The 14,275-nt window shown below is 37.0% G+C and overlaps 2 protein-coding genes across 5 annotated transcripts in view; one reads left to right on the top strand and one right to left on the bottom strand.

Moving 5' to 3' along the window:
• Positions 1–6: 6 nt before the first annotated feature.
• On the top strand, positions 7–1,522 carry Spcs1 (signal peptidase complex subunit 1). Its single transcript, XM_015494453.2, has 4 exons — positions 7–194; positions 492–551; positions 634–720; positions 1,140–1,522. The coding sequence occupies exons 1-4, from the start codon at positions 159–161 to the stop codon at positions 1,263–1,265; spliced, it is 309 nt and encodes a 102-aa protein (XP_015349939.1). The 5' UTR covers positions 7–158; the 3' UTR covers positions 1,266–1,522.
• A 2,259-nt stretch (positions 1,523–3,781) lies between these two features.
• The window catches only part of Nek4 (NIMA related kinase 4), a 28,628-nt gene continuing 18,134 nt past the window's right edge, over positions 3,782–14,275 (bottom strand). For all 4 annotated transcript variants that reach the window (XM_015494449.2, XM_015494451.2, XM_048801153.1 and 1 more), the window contains 7 exons: positions 13,577–13,768; positions 12,816–12,882; positions 11,620–11,726; positions 10,490–10,578; positions 8,105–8,310; positions 7,104–7,237; positions 3,782–4,879 (listed from right to left, as the gene is read on the bottom strand). In XM_015494449.2, coding sequence (XP_015349935.2) covers positions 4,787–4,879; positions 7,104–7,237; positions 8,105–8,310; positions 10,490–10,578; positions 11,620–11,726; positions 12,816–12,882; positions 13,577–13,768 — 888 coding nt within the window. In that variant the 3' untranslated portion in view covers positions 3,782–4,786. The remainder of the gene's footprint in view (positions 4,880–7,103; positions 7,238–8,104; positions 8,311–10,489; positions 10,579–11,619; positions 11,727–12,815; positions 12,883–13,576; positions 13,769–14,275) is intronic.

The raw sequence follows: 14,275 nt of genomic DNA, 5'->3' as shown, positions 1-14,275 counted from the left end.
CGGCCTATCCCGGCTCGGCGGACACATCCGTTTCCGGGGCCGCAGCCATCACACAGCGCGGCTCTGTTCGCCCTCCGGGCGACACAAGTCCTCAGACTCTGAAAGCTGCGCTTCAGTGTCCGTCGCTCTCGCTCTGCTCTCCGCCTACTGAGTCGACCATGCTGGAACATCTGAGCTCGCTGCCCACACAGATGGTGAGATGCTGCCACAGGATCCCAGCCCGCTACGCTAAAGCCGGTGCTGAGCGGCTCACAGCCTAAGGGGTTACTCTCCAACCTCTTTCGCGAATTGTGCCTCTCGGGTCCTCTTCCCTTCCCCAAAAAGGATTTCCCTTGTCGGTGTTCCGTTAGGACGCGCAAGCTCCCCCAGGAAACTCAAAATTTAAACCCCTGATCTTAGTGTTTGCCTTGCCGAAGTGGTGAGTTCCGGGCGCCAAGTGTACCTCCTCGGTGGTGGAACCAATTCCTTTTTTTCCTCTCCATTACCTCTAGGATTATAAGGGCCAGAAGCTAGCTGAACAGATGTTTCAGGGAATTATTCTTTTTTCTGCAGTAAGTATTGGTTTTACATTTAATCTTTTTAATCGCCCCCTCCCAAGTTTGTCTGTATTTAATATACTTTGTTTGTCTCTAGATAGTTGGATTTATCTACGGGTACGTGGCTGAACAGTTCGGATGGACGGTCTATATAGTTATGGCCGGATTTGCTTTTTCCTGTTTGGTAAGAAATTTGTGGATATTTGAGTGTTAGTAGCAACATAAGTTTTCTGAGTTGGGTTGCTTTGATTGCCCCTGAGAACCACAACCAACTCTTTTTTCATGTTTCCCATCAGTGTTTCTCCTATCACTGAAAAAGTGGAATGTCAAGTAGTGTCTGATTGTGTAAGCTGCATACAAAGGTACATCTTCCTTTGGCAGCTACTTCAGGCAAGAGTCAAAGCTAGCAAGAATTTTGCACAGTGCTCACATTGCCTCCTTAAAGTGTCTTGTCTGGACAATGTGACTCAAAACTTTTACAGGAATATCAGTTGTTGCCTTGGTTAGAATAGGCATTATTTTGGAACCAGGCATTATACATAAAAATAGTCTTTTAAACTTTTAATACATATAATTTATCCATTTTTCTCTGTTCTGGCCTAGCTGACACTTCCTCCATGGCCCATCTATCGCCGACATCCCCTCAAGTGGTTACCTGTTCAAGACTCATGCACAGAAGACAAGAAACCAGGGGACAGAAAAATTAAGAGGCATGCTAAAAATAACTGATTTGGGTTCTCATGACTTACCACCTGCTTTTGTTCCAGTTGCTTTCATATGCAAACATGAGCTGAAATCACCTATGCTCTTACAGCACAGATGGGTGTAAATTTAGTTGTCATTTATATTTCACTTCTAACCCAGTTGTGTTTTGGTTTATAAATATTTTAGACCTTATCTTATTCTGAAATGGAGAACAGAAAACAAAAGTATGCAGTGTTTCTTTCAGGTATGCATAAATAATGAATAAATGCCTCATAAAAGTACAGTTTGTCGAAGTTTTATAATACATTGGGTCAAACTTTTTAAAACTCACCCATGTCTAAAGGGCCATTGGTTGTTTGTTCTGCAAGTTTATTAGTAAAACCTAAAGTTATGGTTCTAAAAATATAAGCACCATATTCTGTAGTTGGAAGTTCTTAGTTTACTATTCTTAACAATAGTAAACCCTTCTGAAGATTTACTAATGTAAATCTGTGGCAAAATGAATATTTTAGTAGCCCTAAAATAAGAGCTGTTGTTAAGCAGAAAACATTTAATCTCTGTTTTACTTAAAGGTGGACCAAAGTGAAAACCTACAAAGCTATAAATTCCTTCTAATGTGGGAATGGCAGTAGGAAGATTATTTAAAGTAATGTTATATTTCTCAGTACCAGGGCATAGGACTTCAAATTATGAGTTTAAGAAAATATCAAAGATAATACAGTAAAAATGAGTTAAATATTTTTTTTTAAGGTAAGAAAAAAATCACTGGACACGGTTATGTACCCTACAAACTACTTCAAGCTACTGAGGAGGCTGAGATAGGAGGATCATAGGTTCGAGGCCAACCTGAGTCACTGAGACCCTGTCTTAAAAAGGGATAGGGATGCAGCTAAGTGGTAAAGCCCCTGGGTTCAGTCCTACTACCATAAAAAAAATGGGGGGGGGGGATTAAGACAGAAATAAGAACAAACACATCATTAAGTATAATAAATGTGATTAGTTAGAAGCTCCCAGTTACCTCATGGTCTCAAAATGAATTCCAAAGTTTGAAAACAGGACAAAGGATATATTGGGCAGATATAAGCAGAAAGCAAGGTTAACAGTGAAAGAGTCTGAAATCCATAATTGGAGCAAAATAATAATAATCAATATACATTGAATACGATGTAAAGTATATAAACCACACTTAAATATACAAGAGTTTGGCAAAACTGCAGACCAATACTTTATCTTTCAGAATATGGCAGATCAAATAGGCTATATGGGAAGACTTTTCCACTTGTTCCCTGTTCCTGGAATGCCTTCCTTCAAATGCATAACTTACTTTCATCCTTTCACTGAGGTCTCTAACCAGATGTCACTATCTAAAAGAGCTTTCCCTACTGTCCACCTGAAACACAGTAGTTTGCCATACCTACTTAGTTTGCTGGATTGCGTGACATTTAATATATCTCACAACATATATTTGTTAATTGTTCTCACTAGAACATTGGCTCCATGGTAACAAAGACCCGGAGTTAACAAATCGGTTCCTTGATCAAACTAGCCTCAATTCAAGAGCTTAATAACCATATATATATTTATAAGACTAGTGGCTACCATATTTTGAACCATGCAAAATTTTGCTGAAATATTTGATAAGTGATTTTGCATATAACAATTTACCTTTATTGAATGCCAATAGGACCATTCCAATAATGGAAAAAAAATCCAAGAAATAGAGGTTAGGCTAGTACATGTGAGGCTTGCCTAGCATTGGGTTCGATCCTCAGCACCATATTAACAAAATAAATAAAGGTATTGTGTCCATTTACAAATAAAAAGAAATTTTTTTTAAAAGAGGTTAATGTAAAAAAGAGTATCTTATCAGTCTCTGAAATTCAGTCAAAGGTATAGTCAAAAAAACTGATAGACTTAAGATTGTTTTAAAAATTAATTAAGGATACCCAGTAGCTCAGGAAGCTGTGGCAGGAGGATCCCAAGTTCAAAGCCTCAGCAACTTAGCAAGGTGCTAAACAATTCAGTGAGACTGAAATACTAAAAAGGGCTGGGGATGTGGCTCAGTGGTTAAGTGCCCCTGACTTAAATATCTGGTACCAAAAAAAAAAAGATGATAAAAAGTGAATTAAATATTCAAGAAAAAAAAACACAAAATAACCAAGACAGTAGGATGAAAATATTTTGATAAAAATAAACAACATGAGAATAAGAAAGTATGTATAGATGAGATTCTTTTGATTCTAAAAACAATTAGTACTACTTTATACCAATGACTATGGAGAAAAATGTGGATCTCTAAAACATGCAAGAAGAGGTAAGCAGGAAGACCAATAGTTTGCCAAAAATTGGCTCCCACCCAGGCACTGAGAGTATATGGTCTTACAAGTTCTCTAGCAAACCCTGATAGTAAAAATAAGAGCTCTCAGAAACTCAACTGTGAGAATTGTAAAGGCAGGGAGTACTGTTTTATTCACCACGATATCTCTAGCTCCTGGCATAACACTAGGCACATAGGTAAAATTAAATAAAAACTTAAGAACTAAAAGAGAACATTTTTATTGTGTAATTTTCAAAGAAAATAAGGCACATTTTTATAGAAACTGAAAACATCTGGAACAGTATTTATTTTTAGAGTCCCTTGAATGCAGAAGGAAAAATTTACTAATCAGAACATATTTGATGAAAACTATTTAATAGAAGAAGAGTATGACTTCTTATTAAACAATAAAATGTGATATAAAATCCTACATTTAAAACATGGAAAGACAACCAATATCTTGATATACACGAAGACAAACTTCCAGAGACAAATATTATATATATCCTTATGTATATCCAATTTAACAAAAAACTTTTGACTAGAAAAGTGATTAAGAGATTTTTTCACTGATGGAGAAATAAATCTAACAAAACTAGTATGTGAAAACATAATGATTTACAAAACCAAAATACTTTAGATTCACTTGTATACCCTAAGTGAGGCTCATGTTACATGAAAACATTAAACATCCATCAAAGTGTAAAAACAGGATCTAGCTGCTCAAATACCACATAGAACTTCATTTTCTTTAAATCTACCCCCAGAATAGTGAATTGATTTTTTTTTCTTTTAAATAATGGCAACTATTCCCTAAAGTTATTAAAAATAGCAGATGTTATCACTGGACATATTATTTCATTTGTTTCTCTGTTGTTTTTATCACTATAGTACAATATAAAACTTCTAATCCAATGTTTTATGGTCCTGTGTTCAAGCTAATTAACACCTCAAAAAAAAAGTTATAGATATAAACTTTAAATGGTTTAAGGCTCAGTAAACAGTAACCAAAAAAGCAACATTTTCCCTCAGGAATATGAAAGTCAAAGATTTTTTTTCTTTTGTGAACTTGCTTCATATTACTCTGTTCCATCCAATTTTTTTCTAGTAAGAAAACCCCAGAGATATAAAAGGGTGGTGAATGGCTTTATGACAACTGTTACAGTTTGTTTTTAAAGCCCCAAACTTTGAAAATAGGTCTTTAGAGCTGGAAGATTAGAACAAGTTCTCAAAATTTCACATTTTCTTCAAAAAATTTCAACTGGCGAGCTTTCACACTATAAGTTGTATATTTTTCACCCATGTGCTCTTGTAAACGTACCTATTTTGGGAAACAAAAAGAAAATCAGTATGTAATAGTAAAAATAATTTCTAGAATCTTAGTAGGACTTTTATGAGCATGATACCCAAGGTGGAAACCATATAGGAAAATATTAATGGCTCTATTTACATAAAAATTTAAAAGTTCAAGATTTTTTAAAAAGTCATAATAAAAGAGCAAAGTATGGAAAATATTTACAATGTTCATGCCAAAGAGTTAGTAACATTAACATAGAAGGAGGTCTGGGGCTGGGATTGTAGCTCAGTGGTAGAGCGCTTGCCTAGCACACATGAAGCACTGGGTTCAATCCTCAGCACCACATAAAAATAAATAAAGGTATAAAAAAAGGAGGGGTTCTTAGAATCAACAAACCCCAATAATTCTAGAATACCAGAATTGATAAAAACTCAATTCATTTATATATGTGTATAAATGTAAATCCCATACATTTGTAGAACAGTCATACAGGTAACAAATTAGCCAATACATAAAGTTCAACCTATTGGGTGCAGTGGCACACGCCTCTAATCTCAGTGGCTCGGGAGGCTGAGACAGGAGGATCAATTCAAAGCTAGCCTCAGCAACTTAGCGAGATCCTGCCACTAAATAAAATAAAATATAAAAAAGGGCTGGGGATGTGATTCAGTGGTTAAGGACCCCTGGGTTTAATCCCTGGTAACAAAAACAACAACAAAAAAGTCAACCTGATTAATAATCAAAAAAGTATTGTTGGGGCTGGAGCTTAGTGGCAGGGTGCTTGCCTAGCACACGTGAGGTATTGGGTTTGATTCTTAGTACCGCATACAAAAATAAGCAAATAAAATAAAGGCATGCTGTCCATTTACAACTTCAAAAAAAAAATAGTACTGTGTGTGGACTGGGGGTATGACTCGGTGGTACAGTACCTGCTTGAGGCCCTGGGTTCAATTCCACACACACAAATAAAAGTATGATATGACTTTTAATGTATATCTATTCAAAGAAATGCTTGAAATTAAAAGAACAGTAATGTTAAGCAGGTATCATGTACCTCTGATTCAATGTACAGAGGACACATGATTTTTGTGATGCTCCTGACAAAAAAATATATCACTTCAATGCATTCATGAGAAACCAGAAAAATCCAAACAAATTGACATCTCATAAAGCACATGGGCTATATTCTTCAGCAATGTCAAAATCAAAAAACAGACACAAGAAATCTTCCAAATTAAAAGACATAACTAAACACAAATGAAATCCTGATTGGCTCCACATTTCACATGAGAGCATAAGGAACTCTGCAGATACTCAGTGAAAGTGATGAAAATTATTTTAAATAAGTCATTTAAGGTCTAGAAATGGTTCTAGGGCATACAGCATATGAAGAAACGTTTATTCAAGAAAATCTTAAGTCTGTAAGAATAGTGAGTCAGTGGTATGTGAATTGAGACCAACCACTATTCTTCCCTTCCCAAAACTATTATAGACTGATGAAGCCAAGAACACAGGCCTCTTTCCCATCAGCTCCCAGTTGAAAGGCTCTATCTTCCTGGGCTGGGCAGGAGGACATTGGTCTATCTCATGCTTCTGCCTGTTGTTGAGGCTAAAATTCATGAAAGTGCAGCCAAGAAGTAGGAGCTCTTCTGCCCAGCCCAGACCTGTAGGAGGGAGGCTAAGAAAACCAGAGACTACTGCTTCATCCCCTACCCCTTCCCAGGTGTGCATCCAAGAAAACAGAATCCACACCAAAATGTCTACATGAGTGTTCATAGCACCATTATTCATAAAGTATTCCACAAAAAGTAGAAACCACTCAAATGTCTATAATGAACATATAATGAAATATTATTTGGCCATAAAAAGCACTGATACATACTATAACATGGATGAATCTTGAAAACATTATGCTAAATGAAACAAAACATAAAAGACCACATATTTTCTTATGTCCCCATTTATATGAATTTTCCAGAATAGGCAAATCTGTATATAGAGAAATATTCATGGTTGCTTAGAGTGTTGGAGATTTAGGAGACAATGGGGAATGACTGTTAACAGGTACAAGGGTTCTTTGGGGTAATATTCTAACAAAGATTGTATGATTGTACAACTCTGTGACATTAAAAACTATTGAAATGAATACTTTAAATAGGTAAATTGTATGGAAATGAATTATAGTTCAGAAAGTCGCTAAGCAAATTTTACAACATAAGCAGCTCGAAAAAGCTAATAAGACACTCACCTCTCTCTCCAATTCATTCTCCTCTTCTAAAAGATCATATACCTGCTCTAAAAGCTGGACTCCCAAGCCCCTGATGACATCCGCTCTCAAGACTTCAACTATTCTTCTGATCTTTTCAGAACCTGACATTATAGCTAAAAATCAATAACAAAACCAGGAAATAATAAACATTTCAATACTACAACAAGAAAAACACAATATCACAATGGTTTTTTAAAAATCTTATTAGGCATGGTGATACACGCCTGTAATCCCAGCAACTCAGGAGGCTGAGGTAGGATTGCAAGTTTGAAGTCAGCCTTTATAGGGATTAAAGGCATATGCCAACAGTGCAATCTGGAAACTGAGGCAGGGGGATTGTGAATTCAAGGCCAGCAGGGCAACTTAGTGAGACCCTGTCTTAAAATTTAAATAAGGGATGGGTATGTAGTTCAGTGGTACAGCACCTCTGGATTCAACCCCTAATATTGAAAAAACAATAACAAAAACAAAAACTTTATATATGAACTTAAGCTTCACGTCTCACTACTATCTCCCAACCTAAAAAAAAAAAAAAAAGGGTTATTGGGTTATTTACATTTACTTTTGTTTTTTTAAATAACTTTATTTATTTATGTGGTGCTGAGGTTCAATCCCAGTGCCTCGCACGTGCTAGGCAAGCACTCTACCACTGAGCCTACATTTACTTTTTTTTTTTTAATAGTTTTTTAATATCTTTATTTTGTTTATTTTTATGTGGTGCTGAGGATCGAACCCAGGGCCTCGCACGTGCTAGATGAGTGCTCTACTACTGAGCCACAATCCCAGCCCCCCTATATTACTTTTAAAAATTAATTTTCATGCAACTTTTCAAGTATATCTATTGCATAAAATGAGAGATACCTTTTATGGAGATATTCAAATGAAATTAAAAACAAATTTATAAATATTAGCTCTTTGGTTTGACACATTATTCTAACAAACACATTTTCTAGTTTGGTGTAAAAGAATAAACTGATCACCTGAAGGCAGCTCTTTAAATTGGAGTTCCTCTGTCTCTTGGGCCACTTTTCCATGAAGCACCAGCGTGTCCCGATATTTTCGATGAAGTTTAAATTCTGACACTGGATTTGGTAATGCAAGATCTTCACAGCTCTCTTTAGAATCCAGCTTAAGGGTCTCAGTCATCAGTTGTACCAAGTCACTCATTTCATTTGTATGACTTTTCCTATTAAAAAAGAAAATCTCCTTGTTATTTACTTGGCTTTGTGAGAATTTTTCACTAAAAGTTAGATACAGCTAGGCACAGTGGTACACACTTGTAATCCCAGTGACTAGGAAGGCTAAAGCAGAAAAAGGTTAGGCTGGGCAACTTGGTGAGACCTTGACTCAGTGGTAGAGTACCACTGGGTTCAATCCCCAGTACAACACACACACACACACACACACACACACACACATACACACACACACAAAATTAGATGCAATGACATTTAAAGAGTTCTGCTTCTGGGCTGGAGTTGTGGCTCAGTGGTAGGGCGCTCGCCTAGCAAGCACAAGGCCCTGGGTTCGATCCTCAGCACCACATACAAACAAATAAAGGTATTGTGTCCAACTACAACTAAAATAAATAAATAAATATTAAAAAAAGAGTTCTGCTTCCTAATACCCACATAAGCTCATACAGACTGACCCTTCCACAAAAATAACTATAAACTCTTAGTAATATTAAAAAATTAACTATAACAAAAACAAAATTTACATACCAGATGGAGAATGAACAAAATTTGCAGGCAGAGTCTAGAAAACAGTCAACCCTTTTTAATATAAGGGCAGTCATAAGCAGCTCAGAGCACAAAAGAAAACCCACAATCTTTCTGGCCTGAAGAACCAAAGGACAGAGTTCAAGACAACCATGCCAGGAAATTTTCCAAGAAAATCAGGAATCTTGGAAAGGAGAAGATATGAAAGAAGCAACCCTCGATTTTGTGTGCAAATTCTGCCCAGCCATTCTTCTCCATTTCCAAGTAACTTAACTACATCCAAATACAAAGAATATTTAAAGAGGGCTGGTGTTATAGCTCAGTGGTGGAGCATTTGCCTCACCTTGTGAGGCACTGGGTTCGATCCTCAGCACCAAATAAAAATAAAAGATATATTGTGTCCACCTACCGCTTAAAAAGAAAAAAAAAAAAAGAAAAGGAAAAAAAGAGCTGGGTACAATGGCACACATCTATAATCCCAGCAGCTTGAGAGGCTGAGATAGAAGGATGGTGAGTTCAAAGCCAGCCTCAACAACAGGGAGGCCCTAAATAGCTCAGTGAGACCCCCATCTCTAAACAAAATACAAAATAGGGCTGGGGATGGGCTCAGTGATTGAGTGCCCCTGAGTTCAATCCCCAGTACCCCACCTCCTGCAAAAAAAAAAAAAAAAAAAAGAATATTTAAAGAAACACAGGAATACTAGTCCTCAATGGTATAAATTCACTGGATCTGGCATCTAGTCCAAAATTCCATAAATGCAGAGAAGCAGGAAAACATCACCTATTTGTGAAAAGAAAAAAACTGGTTAATAGAAACAGACCCAGAAGTGACACAAGTGATAGTATTAGTAGTGAGGACATTCAAGTGGTTATTATAAATATATTCCAAATAGCCAAGGTAGACAAAAACAAACATTAAGGAGAGCCACAGAAGATATTAAAAAACACCCAAAACAAACTTTTTTTTTTTTTTTTTGGCTGTACTGGGATTGAACCCAGAGTACTCTACCATTGAGCTACATCCTCAGTGCTTTTTATTTTGAAACAGGTTCTCCCTATGATGCCCAGGCTGGCCTAAAATTTGCAATCCTCCTGCCTCAGCCTCCCCAGTCACTTGGATTACAGGTGTGTGTCATGGCATCTAGCCCAAACTGAACTTCTAGAGATGAAAAATATAATGTGTTAATGGGATAGGATTAACAGATTATAAAGTGCAGAAGAAAAAAGATTAGTGGACTCAAAGATACAACAATAGGATCTATGAAAAAGAAACAAAAAAAGAAAAAAGAATGGACAGTACATCAGTGAGCTGTTGGACAACTTAAATAATCCAATATACATGTAATTAGAATCCCCAAGAGAATGAGAGGAGGTCCAAAAAAATTGAGAAGAAATAATGTCTAAAATTTTTCCAAATGTGATGAAAACTACAAAACCTAGATCCAAAAAGATATCCTACAAGAATTCTGAATGAAAATTAGATGTGTTCTTAGAAGAAATATTTTTTGCTCTAGCATGTATCACAAACCATTTATAATGTTATCAATGAGAGTACTATAGGTCAAAATACTACTATAAATATACATTTAGGATAGTTCAACCAGAAATAGTTTCTGAAGGGAGACAGAAAAGTTAAGAACTTACCCTTCTCTGGAATCCCCATCTGACTTATCAGTTGAACTTGTAGAAGAACTTAACTCATCCTCAGACAGGCAATGAATCATTTTTCTTTCCTATTAATATTTGGGAAAAAAACAAAATTCCACATAAAAATACAATTAGAATGTTAATACATTAAATAGTGTTAGATGCAATGACTCGACCCAAAATATTCCTACATGCAATAGAACAGGAGAAACAGATATCAAAATTGAATTAACTTTGATGCCCCAGTTCACTCATGAAGTTCACAAGTGAAGCCTAAGGACTATCAATAGGAGAAGTTTTACAAAACCTCGAGGAGTCTCAGCTGTGAAAAAATTTCCTCTACAGAGGAAGGTGAAGGACTGATGCTAGTGTCTCAACTCCCAGGCAGAAGGCCTGTCCCATAAGAAATGTTGGCATTTTAAACTAGATAGAATGCCACCTAAATCAAGGCAACTTCAGCTTGATCATATATGAGATCATTACAGTGCTTTAAAGGGTTACCTCATATAGTTAACAAAAACCGTACAACTTTGGGAAATGGATATGGAAGCCTCAATTAATGAAATAAAAAATAATATCATTAAAGTAACAACACCTTCATTATATTCAAAGGGCAAAGCAAATTAATCCCCAGGGTATTATACAGAAAGATAAACCTGGGTTAACCACTATTTGCCCATTTAGCCTCCAATGGTGTCCCTACCTCATCCATAAGCAAGAAGTCAACTAAATTGGCACAAACAGGACACCGAGGAATAATGATTAGCAAATGAAATTAAAATCTAACCACATGGTTGGGTATTATATTAGTAACACTGCAGACAGAATAAGCAAAGTATTGAGTAGTGGAAGCTTTTAGGAAGTCTGTGTTAAAGATTACCTAAGAAATACTTTTAACTAGACAGCCAATTGTTTGGAAGAATGCCTGAAAACTTTATACTCTTAATGGGTCAAAGAATATCCTTCTAATTATCGTTTACCAGTTCCTCTCTTTATCCAGAGTGAAAAGGTATAACTTAACCAGCCCAGTCCCTGAAATAAATGGAGCTGACACTTATAAGGTTTACTGCATTGGGATTCCCACATGTAGACATGTCCACTTTTCCCCTTAGGAGGGTGTAAGGCACCTGAGTGATGCTGCAGTCAGAAGAGAACCGTCGGGCAGGGATGCGCTGGCTTTCCTGCTGCAGTTTCCCTGGCCCCACTGCACTCAGAGATGTTCTCACTGAAGGGCCTGAAAAAATGAACACCCCCCACCCCAGCAGTTGTTTGTGGTGGGCTGATATCAACTGAAGAGGGCTTTGCACTGGGTATAGAAGATAACCCAGCAACAGCCAGCCAGAAATAACTGAAACAGAATATTCGTCATCGCTCTTGTATCTGGCACCTCAGTTCAAACCTTAGTTCCAGGTCTACCAGCTTTGTGACCTTGGGCAAATTACTTAACCCCTCAGAACTTCAGTTTTTTTCCCCTGGCAAAAAGGGGATAATGCTGCCTATCTTTGGCAGTTACTATAAATATAAAATGAGATAATGCCCTAAAGATGCTTACCATAATTGCTAGACACATAATTAGCTTCTAGAGACATATTAGCATTCAATAAATGGAAACTGCTAATACTGTTTAGCCTAGAGCAGCACCATTCTCCTGGCTTCCTCTCTGTTCCTGAGAGGACTTCTCTGAGCATCACACTTTGGACATGGAAACAATTTGACCATTCACTTGATTTCCAGTCTGAAATCTCCCAGAAGTGAATGCCACTCACAGCCCTCTTGCTTTTTGTGTGTGTGTGTGTGTGGTGCTGGGGATTGAATCCAGGGCCTTGTGCCTGCAAGGCAAGCACTCTACCAACTCAGCTGTATCTCCAACCCTTCCGCAATTTTTATTGGTGCATTATAGTTGTAAATAATGATGGAATTTATTGTTACATATTTGTACAAGCACACAATATAGCAATATAATTTGGCCAATATCATTCCCCAACACTTCCCCCTTCCTTCCCCACCTCTTACTTTCCTATGATTTTTAAAAATTTTTTAATTTATTTTTATTTGTAGATGAACATAATACCTTTATTTTTTATTTTTTCGTGGTTCTGGGAATCAAAACCAGTGCCTCACGCATGCTAGGCAAGTGCCTTACCACTGAGCCACAACCCCAGCCTTTTTTTTAAAAAAGGTTAAGAAATTTCACAAACTCTTCAATTTTCCCAATGGATTACTGCTGCTTAAAAGTCTTAACACCTCACAATCAGAACCTGTGCAATACCCATAAGCCAAGGCATCAACTGCCATGTAGATCAAGAAAAGAGGTCACATTCACCTGAGGGGAACATCTCTTCCTGGGACTGCTTTAATCGCCTCCTCTCTCTGGCTGATAATGGTCGGTCCTTTAAAGAAAGTCAGAGTCATTTCCATTCCTATTCATTATTTTTATAAAACCTATACTACAATGCATGACTGGCCTTAAGAAAAAGGGCCTGCAGTGGACTTTAAAGGAGTATCCCCTGGAAACCCACCCTTCTCAAAGTTACACCTTTCCTCAAGGAATGATCACAGACCTCATTTCTGGGACATGATCATTTTTGGAAAGGCAAAATGGACTTTTTATATTCGGAATCTTAAATTCAGAATCTACACAGTCTCCTTAATTAACTGGAAGTGACTATTTCTGAAACCACAGAATCTGTCCATTTCAATCAAAGCTTTTCTGAGAATCACAAATCTGTCCCAAGGTTTGGCAAAAAGCAGGGCTAAGATGCTTTACTGCAAAACTTCAAAATATGTGCTGGAGCTGGGCATGGTGGTGCATGCCTGTAATCCAAGTAACTCAGGAAGCTGAGGTAGGAGGATCACAAGTTCAAAGCCAATCTCAGCAACTTAGAGAGGTCCTAATCAACTTAGTGAGACCGTGTCTCTAAATAAAAAACAAAAAGGGGCTGGGGATGTGGCGCAGTGGTTAAGCACCCCTCAGTTCAATCCGTGGTATCAAAAACAAACAAACAAACAAAATAGGTGCAGGATTTTATAACCAAAAAGCTTTATAAGAGGGCTTTAAAATATCCAATATATACTCTCACAAACCTTTTTTTTTTCCATGAGTGTTTGTTGCTGGGAATTTCCACAAACTTTTGATGACATTTCACTGCTCCTTGAACTGCTCACAGACTCAATGACCATTCTGCTTGGGTTTTCAGCATTTTGTTGTGTTGATATAATAGCCACTTCTCCAACAGAGGGATGAGAAGGCAAAAGTTGAGGAGGTACCTGTTGGAACTAAATTAATTTAAAGGAAGAAAGTATCAGTTTTATATATACCACCTCCAAAGTTACCCTATTGGAAAGTTCCCTATGTATTTGTCAGTAATTTGCCCTTAATAATTTTAAAACATTGCATTGTTTATTTTTGTTGTTGTTTTGTTTTTTTTTAAAGAGATTCTGTCAAAAGTGAATGACTATCTAAGAAGTTTATAGAAGTTACTTTAAGTAAGGAAGTGTCAATATGATATTGTGCAGAGAATGAAGGAAGAACTGTTCATCAATATAATAAGAAGAGCTCAAAGATTTACCCTCATTGGCCTGTTCCTTTAGCTCTCAAGATGACCTACCCATTTTTGCTGGAGAAGACAAACATCCTCACCATATTTCCAACTTGCCGATATTTGAAAACTCATATTAAGCATCTTGTCCTTGCTCCCCACTGGGGATTGAACTCAGAGAGGATCTACCACTAAGCTACATTCCCAGCCCTTTTTTATTTTATTTTGACACAGAGCCTCACTA

This window comes from Marmota marmota, unplaced genomic scaffold (assembly GCF_001458135.2).
Source record: "Marmota marmota marmota unplaced genomic scaffold, marMar, whole genome shotgun sequence".
Lineage (NCBI taxonomy): Eukaryota > Metazoa > Chordata > Mammalia > Rodentia > Sciuridae > Marmota > Marmota marmota.
The sequence above is the reverse complement of the archived record's forward strand: the minus strand, read 5'-3'. Positions and strand labels throughout refer to the sequence as shown.